The sequence below is a fragment of the Triturus cristatus genome, chromosome 6 (assembly GCF_964204655.1).
Source record: "Triturus cristatus chromosome 6, aTriCri1.1, whole genome shotgun sequence".
NCBI classification, from domain to species: domain Eukaryota; kingdom Metazoa; phylum Chordata; class Amphibia; order Caudata; family Salamandridae; genus Triturus; species Triturus cristatus.
In genome coordinates, this window is record NC_140589.1 from 1,258,706,838 (window position 1) to 1,258,726,686 (window position 19,849).

Sequence of the window (19,849 nt, forward strand, 5' to 3'; positions counted from 1 at the left end):
GTAAGGCACTGGATCCAATAATGAATTGTCTAAATGAAAATACCTCACAGGAGATGGTTTTAGAAAACTTTCAATATATCACAACAATAATAAAAAATAGCCTGAAGGTAGAGTTAAAAAGGGGAGTTATTAAGAAAGTAGGGTGGTTTAACACTGATTGCACAAAAGCCCATCGTGCACTTAAAAAAGCAATACATAATAGCGAAAAAGATAGGTCAGAAATACAACGAGCTAGGAAAGTATATAACCAGGCGATAAAATCACGGAAAAGGGAGATTAAAAATTCTCTCTGGGAAGATATGCATAGGGCTAGCATTTTAAAAGATAGTAGGGCATTCTGGAGAGTAGTTAGATCCCCTTTTTTTAGTCCTGAAGGTAAACCCTCAATGGAGATTGCGATTGATGAAAATCAGTGGGTGAGTCACTTTTCTAAAATCTTTGGACAAGTGGAGGCGACTACAAGATTTAATATCTCCTCAGCCCAACGATTGGGTGAACTACCCTATAGACGTACTCTTCTCCCTAAAAGAAGTACAAACAGCACTGAATGAAAGCAAAGGAAGCAAAGCCCCCGGACCTGATGGGGTTCCGGTTGATATATATCAGCACAATCCTGACCTTTGGGCTCCACTATTAACCTGTGTCCTCAACGCAGCCACTACGAGGGGATTAATTGAAACCTGGTCTGAGTCTATTATGGTCCCCATCTACAAAAAAGGAGACAGGCAGGATCCTTCTTGCTATAGACCAATCTCCCTATTGGATTCACTGGGGAAGGTAGCGGGAAGGATACTGTTAAATCACCTACAAAAATGGGCGGAGGAGAAGAATATACTCTAGGACTTACAGTTCGGTTTCAGGGAAGGGTTGAGTACAATCGATCAAGGGCTCAACTTGGCCATACTAATGGGTAAATACACGAAGGCAAGGAGGGGAAAATTATATCTGGCGTTTGTCGACCTCTCCGCTGCCTTCGATTGTGTTTCCCATGAGAAATAGTGGAGCATTCTAATGAAAATGGGGGTAGAGGCATCCTTAATCGACTTTCTGAAAGCCCTATATACTAATGCTAAAGCATGTGCACGTTATGGGTCCAAAGGTGAATGTACAACAACATTTCAGGTGAGAAGAGGCGTAAGACAGGGGTGCGTCCTGGCACCCTTCCTTTTTACATTATATGCAAACGGCCTAGAAAAGGCAATGTTGGAGAGGTGCCAGGACGTACCCCAATTGGAATTGGAAAGAAGACCGATACCCGTATTACATTATGCGGATGATGCCGTTATTATGGCTAGGACCTCATTGGCACTGCAAAGGGCATTAGAATCCTACAACGTTTTTATGAAAGATATTGATTTACAAATAAACGCCTCAAAAACATATGTAATGAATTGTGGCAGAGGCGGCAAGAAAAAGAAGGACATCTTTTTAAATGGGAGGAAGCTGGCAAATACCTCTACCTATCCCTGTTTAGGGATATTAATAGATGATAAGGGTTCTTGGGGTCAATCTATCAATACCAGGAAGCTTTTATTTATGAGAACCACGACAGCCCTTGTCAACTTTAAACAAAAATTAGGTAAGAGGCCCCCAACTGAACTAATTAGGATCTACAAGGCCAAATGTACAAGTGTAGCACTATATGGGGCAGGGATATGGGGTCATCGAAACGTTTGAGATACAGAAAGTGGAAAATGCGTTTCTCAGATATCTACTAGCTGTACCTAGAACCACTTCTACCTACATTTTTCACGCAGAGTTAGGGGTCCCCTATATTTCGGACATTATAAAAATTCAACCAGTAGTTCTGTGGCACCGGATCTGGAAGTCACAAAATAACACATTTAATCAGATGGTTCTGCAGGACGCTCTGAAATTAGAACATACTTTAGAGATAGAATGGATAAGATATATAAGGGATTTTATGACTGACCTAGGAAAACCAGAGTATTATCATAATCCTGAGACAATCTGCCGTATCCCAGGTAAAGAATTTAAAAAACATTGTATGCAGCATATGGAGAATATAAGATTTGCGAATGAGGCGATAAAATCAACAGTCCAGTCAAATCTAATGATAACTACTTCTCTTAGCATGCAACCATACCTCCAAAACACCATAAAGGGATATGACTGATTTGTCCTTACCCGCTTTAGGTTGAATATTTTTCACAGATTGGTCAGCTTCCCAATGGTCAATGATTGGTCTACAAATGTATCAATTTGTCCGTGTGACAATGTATCTTTACAATCAATGATGCACGTCATTTTGTTCTGTAACTTCTATAATGAATTGAAGAAAAAGTGGATAAAACCGATCTTAAAAATATGGGGTCTCCGACAATGTCGCCCAGCTTATATTGCTCTTCAATTTCTTGACAATGAATGTTTAATAAAAAATGTCGCCTCATTTTTAAAGAAAATAATTAAGTGTAGGAAACAACTTGATTTAGATTCTCCTGTTAGCAACAATAGGGCGTCTCTGTAATGCTATTTATACGTATTGTAAATATGAGGGTCTAACCTAATGTTTCGTATTATAATTTTGGTCTACTGATCTTATAATTATTAACAAATAATGTACTGTATAAGTGACTTTTTAACTGTTCTAATATTTTAATAGAAATCTTCATAATGTTTTTATAATGGTGTTTGGACTATTGAAAACAAAAAGAATATTTGATAATTGTATAAATGGTTATGTATGCTTTTATGATTTTTTTATGTGACAAAAATCGAATGAAGCACTTTTTTGATTTTTGATTTGAATTTGAATAACTGCATTAAAGAAGTTTGAATTATGGAGAAGACTAGTTGAAGATGGCCTGTTTGAGCAGTTTCCATGTTTAGTAGATGCTCTTGCGGAGACTGAATATGAACTTCCAAGTGTTGCTGAGATAACTGGGTCTTTCAACCATTTCTGGCAGAGGTGGCAAGCCATCTCCCGATTCGTATGCAGGAAGAACTGATTGATCTCCAAAGTGACCGCACTCTGCAGATGCATTTCAACAAAGTTTCACTGGGAGGGTTTTGGCTGAAAATGTCTGCAGAATATTCGGCTTTGAGAGAAACTGCTAGCAAAACTCTCTTGCTGTTCAGCTCTTCCTATTTAAGTGAGATTGGGTTCTCAGTACTTGCGGTATAAAAGACTAATTATCGTTCAAGACTGGATGTGGAGCACAACCTGAGGATGGCAGTAGCAAAAATCCATCCACAGATTGACTGTCTCTGTGGCAAAAAAAAGGCGCACTCGTCACATTAATGTTGGTGGTGTTATCAACCTGTTGTGTAAAACAAGGAATCCTAGTAAAAACAATTTGGACACATTTTATCTTGGAAAATGTTGTTTTGAGCTGTGTAATAAGCTTCTGTCATTTAACCACACCCACTCACAAACCTACAGTTAACTAAACTCTTATTGTGTTGAAAATTATTTGCCGGATATGGCCCGGGATATGCGGGTCGTGGTCAATTATGTAGCTATACCAGATTCCAGAAATTTCCAAAAAATTCTGCTGGGGGGCTCAACCTACAAAAGTTTGAAGACCTCTAGCCTATACATTGGTAGAGAACACACATTTCATGAACAGTGGGAAATATACTTTGGAAGGTTATTATCATTTGTTGTAGTCAAGGTGGACTCTTTTTTGGTTTTTCATGACGTATGGAGGAGGACGAGTCTACCTTCTGTTTTCACCTCGTCAATCCCTCTCTTGTTTATTACAACTAATAACATGCCCACAGTGGAATTTTCCCAACAGATGTGGGCGAACAGCTTAAAGACCAAAAAAAAAGGTTTCTACTCTTCCATCTTGAACAGCTCAGAACACTTTCAAGGCCGTTCCACCCTGGGCTGCGATCAAACTGCCAGACAGGTGGGAGATGTTCTTTATCAAGGAAAAGCTATGCACTGGCACCAACAGTTCCTCATTACAGAAACGAAAGTTAGATAGGGGTATTTCTTGCAATAAAACAGGATTAGTTTCGAACAGTACATAAAATGGCGCCTGATAAAAGACAATGGCGTAGCCAGTGCTAGCTTATACATGACATTAAAGAACCTCAAGGAGCATAATTTAACACTGGTATTCCTTGGCCAGAATGATTCTATGAATGGTTTGGTCAGTATGACCATCCAGTGATAAGTTTCTGTATCTTTCTATCGAAGCATGTGTGCTGTCTTTTTATTTTGGGGGGTTTTATATAGCACAAACTTGAGCCGAAGGTATCGTGTATCAGAGTGTTTTACATAGCACCAGTTGCGTTACATGAGGACACATTCATTAATTGTTTAGGGACTGTCGATGCTATGTTTGGCGTACTACTGTGTGTGGTGTGGAACTGAAAGTCTATGCAGTATGCATATGTGTATATATATTATATATATGTCTCTATGTATATATGGTTTTGTATATGTATACATGGGGGTATATCATATACATCTGTATATACATATGTCTCTTATGGCATCCACTGTTGTGGATGCTCATTTTGTCTGCACTGAATATATAATATTATTCTCATTTCCTTCGGGAAATGTTTTTTTGAAGATCCCTGGGATCCAGTACACAGTTCTTCTTATTGTTCTTATTGCCAGAAACTTTATGGATTATGTTTCCATTGTGCAATGTCCCTTTTTGGTTATCTGATTTTCCTCTGTCCCTTTCTTAAGGGTCAAGGGTTCAATCCTGTACTCTGACAGAGTTCTTGTCATTGTTTTTATTTCTTTTATGATGCTTTATACAGAGATCATTTTATCTCCTAACAGCCAGACTTGCACTTGCTGCTTCCACCTGTTTTGGTCCATTATTTGCGGACTAGTTCTCTTCTAAAACTTGGTTGGACTCAGTTGCAGACCCTACTCCAATGGGGTGCCGCAATGGTATCTAATTCTAAGCTAAGGAATCTGTGGCTAGATGTCTCTATCAGATGGAAAAGTTACTTACCTTTGGTAATGGTGTATCTGATAGAGACCGTCTAGCCACAGATTCCTTAATGTCCACCCATCCTCCCTGCTCTGCGAGGGCCTTTTTCGGTTGGATTCTTACAACACTGGCCTTTATGCCAGTGGTCTCAATCAGTGTTTGGTCTACACAAAATCCTTGACCAGGTCAGAAGACCTTATTCTGTGTTAACTGTTGCCTTCACCACCCTTCCCCGAAGGTGGGGGGTGGGTACAAATATGCATGCACACTCTTGTACCCTGGTTATACTCCAGTGTTGGGGTTTGTCATATCCTTCTTTTCCCTCTCTTTGACTCGGATACTGTCAATAGATCATATTTAGTGTGCATTTTCAATCATTCACTGTTGTTGGAAGATTTTTAAGATTTACCATAACATTAATTTCAATTACTGTTGAATTCATAGGAAGGTATGGTTCTTCCCTTGTGTTTTTTTTTCTAGGGCGAGAACTCTCATCTCACCCTTGTTTCAATATAATTTCTTGGGTATTTTCTTCTAAAATCCATTTCTATTGTGCCACAGCTTTGTTGTTCTTATCTTTATTGTTTTAAAGATAGTTTGATCATATTTGGCACACTGGTCCCACAACCAGTTTTAGTGGTGGCTCCGCGTTCATGAGCGGAACATTTTCACAGTAGAAAACTGACGTCATTGTGCCGGGAGGAACTTATATGGCTCCACTGACATCATATCAGTAGACGACCTCAGGGCGGAGCCATGCGACGCCGTCCCCTGGCACGCAGAGGTACGGCTGAAATATCTCTGGATCCAGACTGGCGCCTGGTTGAAAGTCTAAGTTAAGGAATCTGCGGCTAGCCCGACTTTAACAGCTACACCATTACCGAAGGTAAGTAACTTTTCCTTTTAGTTTAATTAGGTTTGTAGAGCATGGGCAAGCTTGTCTTAGATTTTCCTTGGTAAAATTATTTAATGGATTTAATTTTGGAAAAGGTTATTCCCCGTAACATCTTCTTTGTTATCTTTTAATAGGATAAAAGCTACACTTTGCTGTCATTCATTGCTTCTTTCTATTTACGACACATACATAAGGTAAGATTTTTGACTATTCAAATTTAGTTATGTCCTCTTTCAATATAAAATAACAGGGTCAAAATAGGTTATTTTTCATTGTTTGAGATGAGTAAAAAAACATTAATCTAATTGACATCTAGCCGCCGATTCCTTACCTTTGAATTCACCTGAAGCACCATACTGGATCAGCAGATGTAGCAGCAGGACAAACGGTTGTAGTGTACTGTGGCTGAACCTTGTTCTATATGTACACTGACATGAAGAAATAAGAATAAAAGAAAAGAATAAGGATACAAAGTTTTTGTTCGTATAAGAAGTTGCTGTGTTGTCTCCTTCATAAAAGAAATTCTCGCTTTGGTTGCATAATATATGCTTTATGCCTTAAAGGATTGAGGCTTTTTTGATGAAAACAAGTAACACTTATGATTATTGTGCTCCTCTACCCCTGTTGTTTTGGACAGCAGATGTGACATCTATGAAGTCCATATATTCCCCTTCCCAAAGCACTGATGTCAGTTTCTTCTTTTCTAGGCTTTCAAACACAGATCTGATAAGCGGTTTCTTAGGCTATTTTTTGGGCAACTTCAATGTTATCAGAACAGAGTACTTTTAAACACTCATGTCCTCTGGGTTCTAGCCTTGTGGGTCCTGTGGGTGGCACATTTCGCCACAGATCCTCACTCTTTGATGTGGGGCTTTGGGGGAGAACCATGACTTCGAGGAGTGAGACTCCTGTTGTCAACTTCTCCCGAAGGCGCTGCGGTAACTTCATATGAAGTTCCTAGCTGCACAGATGTTGCAGCCTTCCAAGACTCCCAGCCGTCATCGGTCCCCTTTGCGCCCCAAGGACTGCCCGTGGGCCCGCTCCAGGAGCCTTTCCTGCAGACGTCACTCTCCACTGACTTCCAAAGGTAAGTCAAGACGCAGGCGGTTGAAGTCACGGCACCCCCCCAACCTCGCCATCTAAAGCCTGATCTTCGGCTCGAGAATCGGTGCATGAGTGTACCCGCACCTATATCCCTTCCCTGAAGCCAGGGTAAATCTGACCCAGATGAAAGAATACTATAATTCTATTCATACTATCTTTGGGTCTTCCCTTGGAGTGCCCATGGCCCCAAGGAGTTGTGAGGAGTCATGACTGGGTCCATGCCAGTGGGTTTGCCCTCTGCCTCAGTTCAGCCTTCTGACTTGAAATCCATTTCAACACCGGTTCACAGCACTTGGGTGTTTACACCGCTGGATTCGATTAGCCGCCACACCACCACCCCTTTCTGACGCTACAAAATGCACTACTAGAGCCAATAGCAAATTCGTTATAAAGCCGTCAAACGATAATGTGACCAGGCTATCGATACTGTGCTCAGGATACTGTTACCATGATGTTTAGGGTCTAAGGTGTCTGTTAATCACTTGGGGTGGGACGGGGGAAGCCTGGGCATGTGTCAATGTATGTATACCTTTTATGTGTGGTTATGGACCTACATATTTATATATTTTCCTCCGACTGCAGAGAAAATATATTTTTTAACTAATCTCCCAAAATCTCACCAAACCACTGCAGGAGCCCTATGACTCACCACGATGGTTCCATCTTAATATACACCCACTTGCAAATCTTACCCTAGAGAATCCTTGTGGTTCCGGAGTGGTTGAAGGACCTTTTTTTACCATAGGCGAATTAGAGCATTCCAAATCAATTTAAAACATCAATGACATTTAGAATTTACGATCAGTCAATGGTGAGAGGTTTGTGAAAGTTTCAAAACATTTATTTATTGTAAGGTTAGAACATCTACATCTCTTTATTTGGATTAGCAGGTTTGCAGAAATATCAATAGAATTGGTAAAGCAATAGAATAATATATACAGTGTTTCATAAAGAAACCCCGTAAACTAACTACAGGACCTATTCTAAATTGAACACATGAAGTGTTTCTCTGGAGAAGAGTGAATAAGAAATTAACTTCTCACAAAGAGTAGTTCTGGAAACTCAGCCGAGTTCCCTACAGCTGCTGTACCTACCGTAAATAAGAATGCGATCTTTGCAGTAGTATTGAATACCAAAAATCGAAATGTAGTCACCTTTGAGGAGTGGCTAAAGGAATCATCTCTCCATAAAGAAGAGTTTCAAGATAAGTAGAGATCTGGCAACAAGACTGATGGATGGGAAGTAGAAGTTTGAGTCTTAGTCGGAGAAATCTGAATCTCTGCCTAACTACCAAGGAACATTAATATAGATTCATACTTTCGTAACATTTCAGTATGCATGTTCTGTCGATATCCAATAGGTATAGTTCGCGTTGTGTTGTCGGTCACATGTTGCTCCTTCTTCCGGTTCCCAGTCTACAACCTTGTTGCCATTAGTCGATACAATTCATTCAATACTTGTTACATGAGGAAAGGCTTTCATGAGAACCCTCTTACCTAAGCTAAAAGATGCACTATGAGCTTGATGCATGAACAAAAACTAGTCACTAATATGAAAGCATCTATCAGTGTTACTCGGAAACATAGAGTCTCCAGGTCATCATTTAACAAACTGTTTTAGCAAGCTCATTGATTTTAACACATGATCTAACATGGGGTGAGGAGCTGGATAAACACAATGTTATAGTCCGCACATTTCTGAAAGATTTCACTAATGCTAAGCAGTTTTTCTAAATATCTCACTCATGTAACTGTGAGCAAGAGTCAAGTGAGAAGAGTTTTGGGCCTTACTAATGTACACGTTTAGAAATGGCTGCTTAGAAACGCGCATTAATATACATGTATTTAGTTAATGTATTTTCACAGTTTATTTCACAAATGTTTTAAAAGTTATGCATTTATTTTTCTACTAATCATTGATCTGTGACTGGCGGTGAGTGTCTGAAAAGTTTCAGCACTCCGTCCATCATCTCCGTGTGCTTGCTTTGTTCGCACTTAGTTGCCATGGTGTGCCCAGACGTGTGTCCCTTGCTCACTTTGCCACTGTATTCAAGCTAGCCTGGCTGATTAAGGGTGTTACCCAGAAACCGGTCCAAGGATGCTTGTTTCCGATTCATGGAAGACCTGGCTTGGCAGTTCGGGCTGGACTGTTCTCATGAGGCACAGGTTCAAGACTGATTTGCATATAGCTGGGTCGGAACTGAGGTGACAAAGTGAGCTAAAGATTGATATTGGATTCAACCCAGATCTGTGACCTGGGGTGAGTGTCTGAAAAGTTTCAGCGCTCCGTTCATCATCTCCTTATGTTTGATTTCTACTAATCATTTCTTGCATAAACATTTCTACAACATTTAAGCATTTTTAAGTCTAATTCTAGAAAGGTAAGTAAGGTGGTTTTCAACATATCTCTTACCTCCCCTCTGATTCATCCCAAACTTCTTTTACCACAATGAACTCCCAAATATTCCTCTCTAAACTCTTTCCCTCCTCTCCATAATTTATCCTATTCATCCAATTACCAGACTCTCGTATCTACTACTCCCACCAATCCCAATTAGCACCACTAATCTATCTTTGGGTTCTGGATAAGCGTGCTTCTCATCGGAAAGCGCTTCTATGCTTCATCGAGTGTAGCAAGTGCTATAGAAATACAATAACAAAGGAAAGGGGACTCAATAAATTATTAGTGTGCTTTAAAGTAGTTTGGTGGCTTATGGAAGAAGGGTACTGTCTTCAAACTCTAGAAAGGGAGCCCACATTTTATTTTGGTCACTAAATTGATATAATACTTTATTTTGGCTATGGCTACAGAGGAGGAGATCCGTTCCCTCAATGAGAGGTGATCCCCTGTAAGTTAGAAACATCATTAAAGTTCTAGTCTAGCCTGTCATGTATTTTAGGCTAGTCCCGTCATGTATTCCCCTTTTTACATGCATTGTCCTATCCACACGACAATAGCAATTCCAAACAGGTGACAATTTACCTAGTAGCTTGCTTAGTATTCCATCATACTCCCTGTATCAGACGTACAGAAACATGTATCCAGGCACGGCAGAATTATTCTGTACAAGGGTCACCACTTTTTTCATCCTTGGCCAACAGCTAGCTGTGTATGATGACATTTGTTTGGAAAAACATAAATTGTTTCTAAAACATTTGATTGTTTTCAAAACATATGGCTTCTAGAAAATACCCTGGAGTAACCACTTTAGTATAAAAGACCCTCACCCCCCTACAAATTAGAGGAGAATTCCTTCCAAGCTGAGACGGGGGTCCTGCTTGCTCAATTTTCAATATGCAACGGTTTGACATCCCTTGCGGGCTGTCATCCTCGAAGCAGAGGCCGGGTTCTTCATTCTCAACCATCAGGTGAGGGGGTTGTAGCTTCCCTAGGGGTTTCTTGACTACAGATATACATATACGCATTTACATGCTGCACATACAGATCTAGGCTAGGTACATTTAGACAAATTACTTAGGGTGCTCATTTTAGCAATATGCAAGAGCTACTGTTTTTATCTGAACTGTTTATGTTCATCTTATTAGCACTATGGTAGAAATGTATCTACTATTTATTATATTGGTACTAGCAATCTCTTTCGGTCTCATTATTGTCACAGCACATATGTTTTACACAAGACTGTCCCTGGACCAAAAATACTTATTGAAAACGTCCCAATTGCCATCTGGTGCCTTTCCTGAGAATAAGTGAGCACGAGTGACTGAGCGAAAAGTACCGTACTGTTTTCCACGATCCCCGAGGAACCAGGGTTGTCATGTTCAGTGGTTGTCAAACTGCCTACCCCACTGTAGAATACAGGGGGGTGGTAGTGGCACTGTAGAGCTAGCTGGTCTAACAGCTGACCTATTCTGTGGGGGTGTCCAGAGTCGGTTTGAACACCAAGCCCTCAGTTTAGGTCATCCAAAACGCACACGTCCTGGGGATTCCAAGGAACTACACAACAGGACCAGTCATTAAAATCAGTCACTGGCAATAGGCATGGCTTCTCATATGCCTTACTGGTATTAGTCAATCCCATGGTAATCCCATAAAATATGTGGCAGAGCGCCTTCACCTTGACCGCATCTCCATGTCACAATTTGGGCTTCATATAGAATAGTCTAGAGGGGATTCAGTACCAGTTCTGTAATATTTTGAAATGGCTAAAGTCATACTTTCCTAGCCCTTTAATCATGATAGTCTAAAAGGGTGCACCGGTCTTATCCCGGATATTCATGAAACAAAATACTTTGCCAGAGAAGATGCACATTTTTTGTAAGTTTGTTTGAGGAGGATGTCATACAGTGATTTGGTAGAACCCAGACATCACATCTCAATATTCGCCTTATGTTTGGCTATATGCCAGGATAGGGGAGCTAAGAATGAATAGACTATGTCCTAGTTTACTGCTAACTGAATGTGAAATCTGACTGTTGTCTAGGCCATGATCATTGCATAGTTCTTGGAATGCAGTGATGCACTGCTAAGTAATGTTCCATTTTGTTGATACTGGCTCATGTCTAAGGCTCCCACTTCAACATTTGACCTCATATCTAGCCCTTTCGGTGCTTATAACCAAATGGTTCCATCATAAGCATCAGTGCTCATTACGGAACCCTTCTGTCATGCACACAAATGCACTAAATCCCTCTCCTGTAAATAGTATAGGGATTTCCTTTTGTCTCTGGAGGTGGGAAAGAGCTTCCCCAACCTCCTGAGGCATTTTTATTTTCAATGTCATTGCGATCACGTGCGTGACGCGCTAAAGTCATCACATTGAAAATTAAACTAAAATTAGCCAAAAGGCTAGTTTCAGTTTGTGTTTGGTCCTCATGGGGCTATCAGCCCTGAGCACCGAAACACACGGAGCGGTATCATTGGAAAGGGGAGAATCTCCCCTTTCCAATAGTACCCCTTAATGGTGGGTCCCTGCTTGGAGATCACCCTGGGAGGGCGATCACCAAGCAGGGATCCATCCACTAGGCATCAGGGTTGGGGTAGCAGACCCTTGGTCAAGTGTCTTTTCTCCCCCCATATACAAATGGGCATTTTCAGTCTTTCTACCCAGGACACCAGGGATTATTTTTTGTTATAGTTCAGGGGTGGCAGCTACCCAGAATGGGCATGCCCATGCTCCCACTCTCCCCCTCCAAAATAGCCAAAGTCTTTCGGCCCTCTCAGGAGGCAGATGGGGCAATAGCCCCGGATCTGCTCCCCCGGGGGACAGAAAGCCCACTAAGCACCAGGGATTAGTTTTTTTTAAATAATACATAGGGGTGGGGGTGCCCAGAATGGGCATGCCAATGCCCCCACTCCCCAGAAAATTGCCACAGACTTTCTGATCCCAAGAGGCAGATGAGGGGAGGAAGCCCCTTATCTGATCCCCAGGGGAGCAGGGCAGAAAGCCAACTAGGCACCAGGGATTCTTTTTTCAAAGTTATGGCCCCTGATCTCCCTCCGGGGTAGGCAGAAAGTCCACTAGGCACCAGGGATTATTTTTTCAATACATAGGGGTGAGGGTTGCCTAGAATGAGCATGCCAAAGCCCCCATCGCCCAAAAAATTGCCACAGTCTTTCTGCCCCCCGGGGAGGCACATGGGGGCAATATGCCCTTATCTGCCCTCCCCTGGGGAGGCAGAAAGCCCACTAGGCACCAGTGATTTTTTTAATTATACATAGGGATAGGGGGAAGTCCAGAATGGGCATGCCAATGCCCCCACTCCCCCACGGTAGGAAATTTGTGTCAGCCCAGTGATTCCACAATTTCCCTGCACAGAAATGTGAGGAAAAATTTTTTTTTTTTTTTTACAAAGTTTGAGGTTTGCAAGAAATTCTTGGTAACAGAACCTGGTAAGAGCCACACAACTCACCCCATCCTGGATTCCCCTGCATGTCTAGTTTTCAAAAATGTATAGGTTTTGTAAGTTTCCGTAGGTGCTGGCAGTGCTAGGGTACAAAATCCACAACTAGGCACATTGTGAAAAAACGGTCCGTTTTCATTGGAAAAATGTGATGTGTCCACTTTGCGTTTTGGGTAGTTTCCTGTCGTGGGTACTATGCCTACCCACACAAGTGAGGTACCATTTTTATTGGTTGACTTTGGTGAATGCTGGGTGGCTGGAAGTTTGTGGCTCCCCACAGATTCCAGAACTTTCCATCACAGAAATGCGAGAAATTTTGTTTTTTTGACAAAGTTTGAAGTTTGCATAAGATCCTGGGTAACAGAACCTAGTGAGAGCCACACAAGTGACCCCCTTCTGGATTTCCCTGGGTGTCTAGTTTTCAAAAATGTATAAGTTTGCCTGGTTTTCCGAGGTGTCGGCAGAGCTAGGCTCCAAAGTCCACAGCTAGGCACGTTGCAAAGAAGTGTCCGTTTTCACAAAAAAAATGTGATGTGTTCTCGTTGCGTGTTGGGACATTTCCTGTCACAGGCACTAGGCCTACCCCCACAAGTGAGGTACCATTTTTATCGGGAGACTTACGGAAACATAGCATAGTAGAACAAGTGCTACCTATTGACTTACTTAGCATTTCTACCTTCCTAATGTACGACAATGCGTTAAAAAGAAGCCATTTAAAAAAATGTCATATAATTCACATGCTTGTATGGGTACCCACCATTTTGGAGATGTGCATAGTTAAATCTTCTTGAACCCGGTCTTGATCACTTGCTCCATGACCCTGTCCACAAGAAACCCATCCTCTAGGGGCTTCGACTTTCTGTAATAACACCGGACACTGGATACATCAGTGCCCCTTCTCCTTGCAATACGCGCATTTATTCGGCCCTACAGGCGCAGTATTCCTACTAAAACGGGGAGGCTGTCGGGCCAGACCAGCACCACATCCCCTCCCTTTTCCCCTAGACGCCTTCTGTAACAACACCTTTGTCTTCAACTCCTTGTGCTTCTTCGCCATCTTCTTTTTCTCCTGGTTCTCAGTGTTCATAATACTGTGCCATACTCAACATCACAGAAGGGGAGGAGGTGGTCCAAGTGTTCTCTGAAGACTGCAACCAAGTCGCAATCTCAGGAAGCAGGTTCGTAACAAATCTGTTAACGAACAATCGGACACCCCCTTTCACCTACAAGTCCTGTCATCTGAAATCCAAAAACACACCTTCAAACGGAGTCAAAAATCAGATACACTTTCATCCTTCTTCTGATGACATGCTGTTAACTTGTCCGTATCAACCCTTCTTGGTGGAATAAGAGAGTGCATATAGGTAATAATTCGGCCTGGTACAGCAAGTATCTCGGAGTTGGGCTTCTTGCCCGGCTTCCTCTCCTCGTCCCAAGTACCACCCAATTCCACAATGTGGTACTGCGTATTCACTTGCCACTAAATATCAATCGGTACCAACCGACCAAAGAATATCTCGACATCTGCTAGCGTCATCACTGTCGATGAAGCAGCCTCAGTCAATTCCTTATAATATGCAGGAGGGTTTTTCTTAGGGTTGGGTAACTGAGTCTTAAGGGACAAGACCTCACTCCTTTTCCAAGGAGTATAAACCCACTCTTCTTGGAAACGAGCCTCTACCCGAGATCTAATAACAGCATCCTGCGTGTTCCTTAGCTCTGGTATTTCAGGATGGTATAAGGGATGGACTTCTCTCATTGGAAACTGGGATACCGGGGTCGGGCTCTTCTCAGGAAGTCTCCTTCGATAAGCAATCATCGTCGCAACATTACAATAAACTTGAGCCAGAGCCATTACCGCTATGTATACATAGTCCTTGATGTCATATAGAATTCAAGGGGCCGCATCCCTAAAACACTGCTCCCAAAGACCAATCAATGCGGCAGACATATGCTTAAGAGCATGCTGTTGCATAAACGGCTCATAATCTTTCATCACAGTCCATATGTCATCCAAATCATAAATGGTACTCTAAGCCCATTGAAAAGCCTGATTAGCCACCATTCTTTTCTCCTCCTCCCCCACATGTGATAGGACCAAAGTCCGTCCTAGACGCTCCTTAAATTTCATTCAGTCTCCGTCTGTAGGTCTACGCACTGGTGTCTTGCTAATCCCCAACATCGTGGAATGTAATAATACAGTGAAGGAAGTAATGGGAGCACCAAGCACTAGCGTTGTGAATGGCTGCGTCGTAAGTGTAAGGGCTGGCAAAACAGACACTGAAGTGATAGGTATAGCAGAGGTACTAACAGTCCCAGTCTTCGCAGGCGGCGTGGAAAGAGGAAAGGCAGGAGGTGCTGAAGCCAAGGCAGTCAGATCAACAGTAGCAGGAGTAGTACATACAGAGGGAACAGGTGGCTGAGACTGCGGGATAACGGGGTATATTTTCTGCAGGCGTATGGAGTTGGAGGTCGAGTCTCTATTAATTCCTCCCCAAAAGGATAAACTTCTTCTTGGGCAACAAAAGACTTAGCACATTGGAAACAAAACTTTTTATCTGCCCACTCCCTTTTCTATTTTATCTCTATCATACGCTACAGCTTTCTGAGTTACTGTCTGCATTCTCCCTTTCTGGGCCTCTTTTCTGCCTTAATTCACCTCTTTTTAGCCTCTTTCTGCCACGTTTGAAGAGAATCGAACATAGACTGCCTACTTCATTTCGCAAACAATTTGTCCTGCAAAAATTTCATTTTCTGCTCGTCAAAGGTGCCAGTCAGTGGCCACTGCAACTCAGCGTTGTCCCTCGTATATTTGTGCCATAATGTACTAAACATAATGGGCCCAAGGCCATGCTTAACATACATGCCAAAATTAGGGGTGCCCTCCCGAGGCCCAGGCTTCCTTTCTTCCATTCAAGCATCAATGGAACAGCAATGACAACCCACACAAAACATCTTACTCAAGCAAGGCATTTGAAGAGAAAACGAGTTCACGATTAATGCCAAACCGATATTTGCAAGTATCTTCACTAAAGTCGGTCCGCAGACCTCATCAGATACAAATCAAAATGGTACCATGTTCATAAAGAACTCAAACAAATTCAAGCGCTTGTCCAAAGAAGGTCCTCAGACCGCACCAAACACAAATCAAAATGCCGCCATAACCACCACAAACGAAAGCAAACTCACCTGGTGCAAACAGGTTGAACCAATTTATTCTCCACTGCCAACTCTTCAGACCAAATGGTCAGATCCAAGGATTTTGCCGTTCAGGACCCCAGCCGGGATGACCACTGGCTGAGTCACCGCCCGGTCAGATGGGGCAGCTGCGAGTACCAGACTCTCTCATGCAGTGATCCCTGGTCCGCCCATCTGGCCCAACGTGGCCCCGTTCTCACCCGTCCGCGAGCAAGGAAGGGTCACTCACCTGATGGGGTCCCTGTTTGGATGCCAACTGAAGGAAGTGACCCAATTAGGGCCACCCGGGTCAATCGCGACCACCTCTCAGCCTTGCATACAAATGAAGAGTCGGTCAGACAGAGAATACACAGCAAAGTTTTTTATAAGTATATGCTCGAGCGGAGTTCATCTGACCAGTCTCCTCAGATTGCTGCAGAGGGACTGCCCTTAGACAACATGGCAAAGCCTAAATTACATTTCCAATACCCCTGAAGACCCGCCTAGACAGGAATTTTCCAGTCTGGGAGCTGGTGAACAAAGGAGGTGCAGAAGGATGGACTACGGTCCTGGAACTAGGCACACATTATCTTACATTCAAGGTTACTCTGCCTGTCTCTGAGTGGGAGCAGGCCTATTTACTGAGAAAGGTATGCACTGACAGAACAATCTATTCATTAGTGCAGCAAAGCTCCACCTTGGAGAAATGAAGAGAAACGATCAAGGCTGCTTTTCTGCTGAGGCAGACAGTATGTGGCAGAAGCTTAGTTTCGATCATAGCACAAAATGGTGGCTGAATACAAAATGGGGCAGCAAATGCTAACTTAAACCGCACAATGCTAGAAGGAGTCGGCCAAACGCATTTCCAGTCCAACACTACTTGTGGTGTTTATCCGAAAAAACAGCCTAACAGCCTACTTGGAATTCTTGGTGAGGCTAAATATACCTTGTATTCTCTTGATTGGTATCTTGAATATTTCCTTTATATCCATGTTGATCAGAGAAATAGTTCTATAGCTATCACAGAACAAAGGGTTTGTCCCAGTTTTGGGGATGAATGAGATTAGTGCATTTGACCCATGTGTCAGTCAATCAGAATATTTTTATTTGGCATAACCCCATAAAATATATTATTTAGAATACTTAATACAATGAAAACAATCCAGCAGAAACCTAGTATAATACATATGACAATTCATGTTCTAGAATGGAACACTCTGAGAAAATATAGTAGCCATTGGATCTATTTTTATTGTAGGTGAAGAAATTTAGTTTATACCCTACTTCTTATCCCCTGGAATACTTTTTTGGGTTTGCAGAAGGCAACTATCAATTTTTCGGATCTCCTTGAGATTCTATATCAGTTATTGAAGCTAATGTTTGGATTACTTCCCGGTAATTTCCATTTATCTGATTACACATTCCTCATCCAAGTACTTGCTGTCGCTTCCTCACAAACACAGTATTCTTAGCAGGTTTTGGGTGCTTTAAAGTACCAGGAAGTTCTATTTCCATTGCATAGTAAAGAGGGTGGGTCTACTTAGGAGTGCTAAGAGAAAAGGAGGGTGCTTTTGAAAGGGTTGTCATCGGGAGGCAGTACCTCCGCAAGTACTGGGATAAGGAATGTGGAATTGGAGTAATTTTATCGACCATCAGAAGGCCTGAAACTGCCGAAAGAAGTTACATTTACCGGTGCACATCCTATTAATGGTGCATGTTAAGTGGTACACAAACATGCACACTAGTCCGGGTTTCGGTGCATGTGTCACAGCCAATCCAGTTGCGAGTCAAAATTAGTTTGTTTCAATTCACACAAAGTAGATTTCAGGTGTGGAGCTAAATTAATTTATCCCAAAATAAAACACATGGTTGCAAACTCGGGCTGCTCAACTCCCAACATTCACTGAACTTATTCTGGCACTCCTTTGGAGAAACTTGTTACAAAGTACTACAGTTGTTAAGGTCCACCCTCAGCTGTAAATATCCAGGGCATAAACAAAAGAAAAAAACGCTACAAGCAATTTCATGACTGGTCCCGGAAGCTCTCTATTTATATCCGGAGTAAGGAGAGGTGATGGGGACACTTTGAAATGTTTGATTAAATCCCTTTGAGGATATATTGTGGTCTTAAGGTTTCAAATCTAATGTTTCCAAGTGTTTTTTTTTTTTGCTCGGTCTTCAAATTGACAGTCAAGTAGCTGCTGTTAAGTATGGGATGAAATGCGGTTCATTTGAAATAACTGATGTATCCTTCTTTCATTGCAGTGCAGTCTGGAGGAAAAGAGTTTCCTTTTCCAGCCAGACGCCATGGATGTCTTCCCTCTGCCAAACCCGGAGGACCTATTCGAAGTCTCGCACATAAAATTTGAAGATTTGCAAAAGGATCTTCGAATATTAAAGAATGATTTGAAAGGTACACACAATATGGTTTACAATCTATTTAAACATTTAGATTTTTGATTATTTTAAGGTGGAGAGGCAGAATATTTAGGGAAACGTCACCTCCTGTGGAAACATGTTACAAATATAACCAACAATAAAATCATGTTTTTTTTTTATTCTTAAGCTATAGTCTGAACTCGTACTGTTGTTTTGTCCATAGTCACAGTTTGAAATTTGCTGATAGGATCTTTGCTATCAATCTTATCACATCATACATGCATTACGGTGGTGCTGCAAGTTTATACTCACTGCTGCTATGATTTGCATCACACATTGTTGAATCACGTCAAAGCCAAACCAGCCTCCATCAATCTGATGTTGTTAAATCACTGCTGATGGGGGGCGTGGCCTGGCATCCGCCAAGATGGCCGTGTAGAAGGAGAGCTCCGCCGGGTCGACCGCCCGTAATATCCTGTATTTATCCGAAAGTTGCAGCACTAAATTTGTCTGTATGTGCGCAGGAAGCCTCTTGCTTTTATATGCACCTATCCCCAAGGAGCTGGGCCCTGGGAAAGCAGAGATACATGATGACGAAGCCGGGAGAGCAGACGTGCGCAGCGTCCTCTGGGGCGTGTGTGGTCCCCAGGCAGCACGTAGCAGCGATATCCAGGAGGTGGTGGCGCCGCCGTACATATCCTCTGGGCACCATAGCCAGGGCGCTACTACTCTGAAGCCGCACTGCCATACCCGCCTGGTATAGATTTGGGTGCCGGGTGGCTGCGGACCGACTGAGGTGGCAGCCAGGGAGCGATCGGTGATTGGGGCGTATCGGCCTCTGATGTGAGCGGCAGACCCCCGGCAACGAGGAAAGGTGAGTGAGGGGTGACCCTGTTGCTGTGGAGGTGTGGGGGGCCCCCTTGCCACCGTGTAATTGCCGGTGTGTGTGGCCCGGGTGCCACGGCTCAACTTTGGCAGTGAGCTGCTGCACCCGCCCGAGGTCCTGGTATCCGCGGGGGTCCGTGTTTCACGGCAATTATTGGCATTAGGGTTAGGCAGTCAGCTGCCCCCTCTTGATTGCTGTGGAACGCAGGTGGGGCACGGGAATCTCCCCCCCCCCCCCTGGATATTATTGACCCGGGCTGAGTGGGTACCACTGCCTGCATCTCTCAGTTGAGCACCACGGCTCAAGGCATTGAAAGTAGCTGGGATATTCTTTGCTAATAGACTTGGCTAAGCTCCCTGGGTCCCTGGTGGAGGGAGTGCAACCCCATACAGTGAACTGGGCCTACCCGATTGCAGAACACGTCAGCGGCCTCCCCATCTGCGTCTGGCCATGGGAACTTGCTGTATAGGTGTGCCCCAGTATTGGACTGTGGCCTTAACCTCTGGCAGAGGGTTGTTTTGATCAACAGGGTGTTGGCCCCCTTTGAGAGAGTGCGCACTGATGTGAAGTTTGGGGCCCCTATATCCTGTGGAACCGGCTTGTCTGCTGTAAGGTCCTGTGG

General features: G+C 42.9%; 1 protein-coding gene across 4 annotated transcripts in view; it reads left to right on the plus strand.

Moving 5' to 3' along the window:
- LOC146821271 (uncharacterized) overlaps nucleotides 1-19,849 on the plus strand; it is an 838,501-nt gene that overhangs the window by 634,019 nt on the left and 184,633 nt on the right. For 3 of the 4 annotated variants that reach the window (XM_085612210.1, XM_085612207.1, XM_085612208.1), the window contains 2 exons: nucleotides 5,955-6,014; nucleotides 18,228-18,375. In XM_085612210.1, coding sequence (XP_085468336.1) covers nucleotides 5,955-6,014; nucleotides 18,228-18,375 — 208 coding nt within the window. The remainder of the gene's footprint in view (nucleotides 1-5,954; nucleotides 6,015-18,227; nucleotides 18,376-19,849) is intronic. The other variant, XM_085612209.1, reaches the window with a different exon arrangement.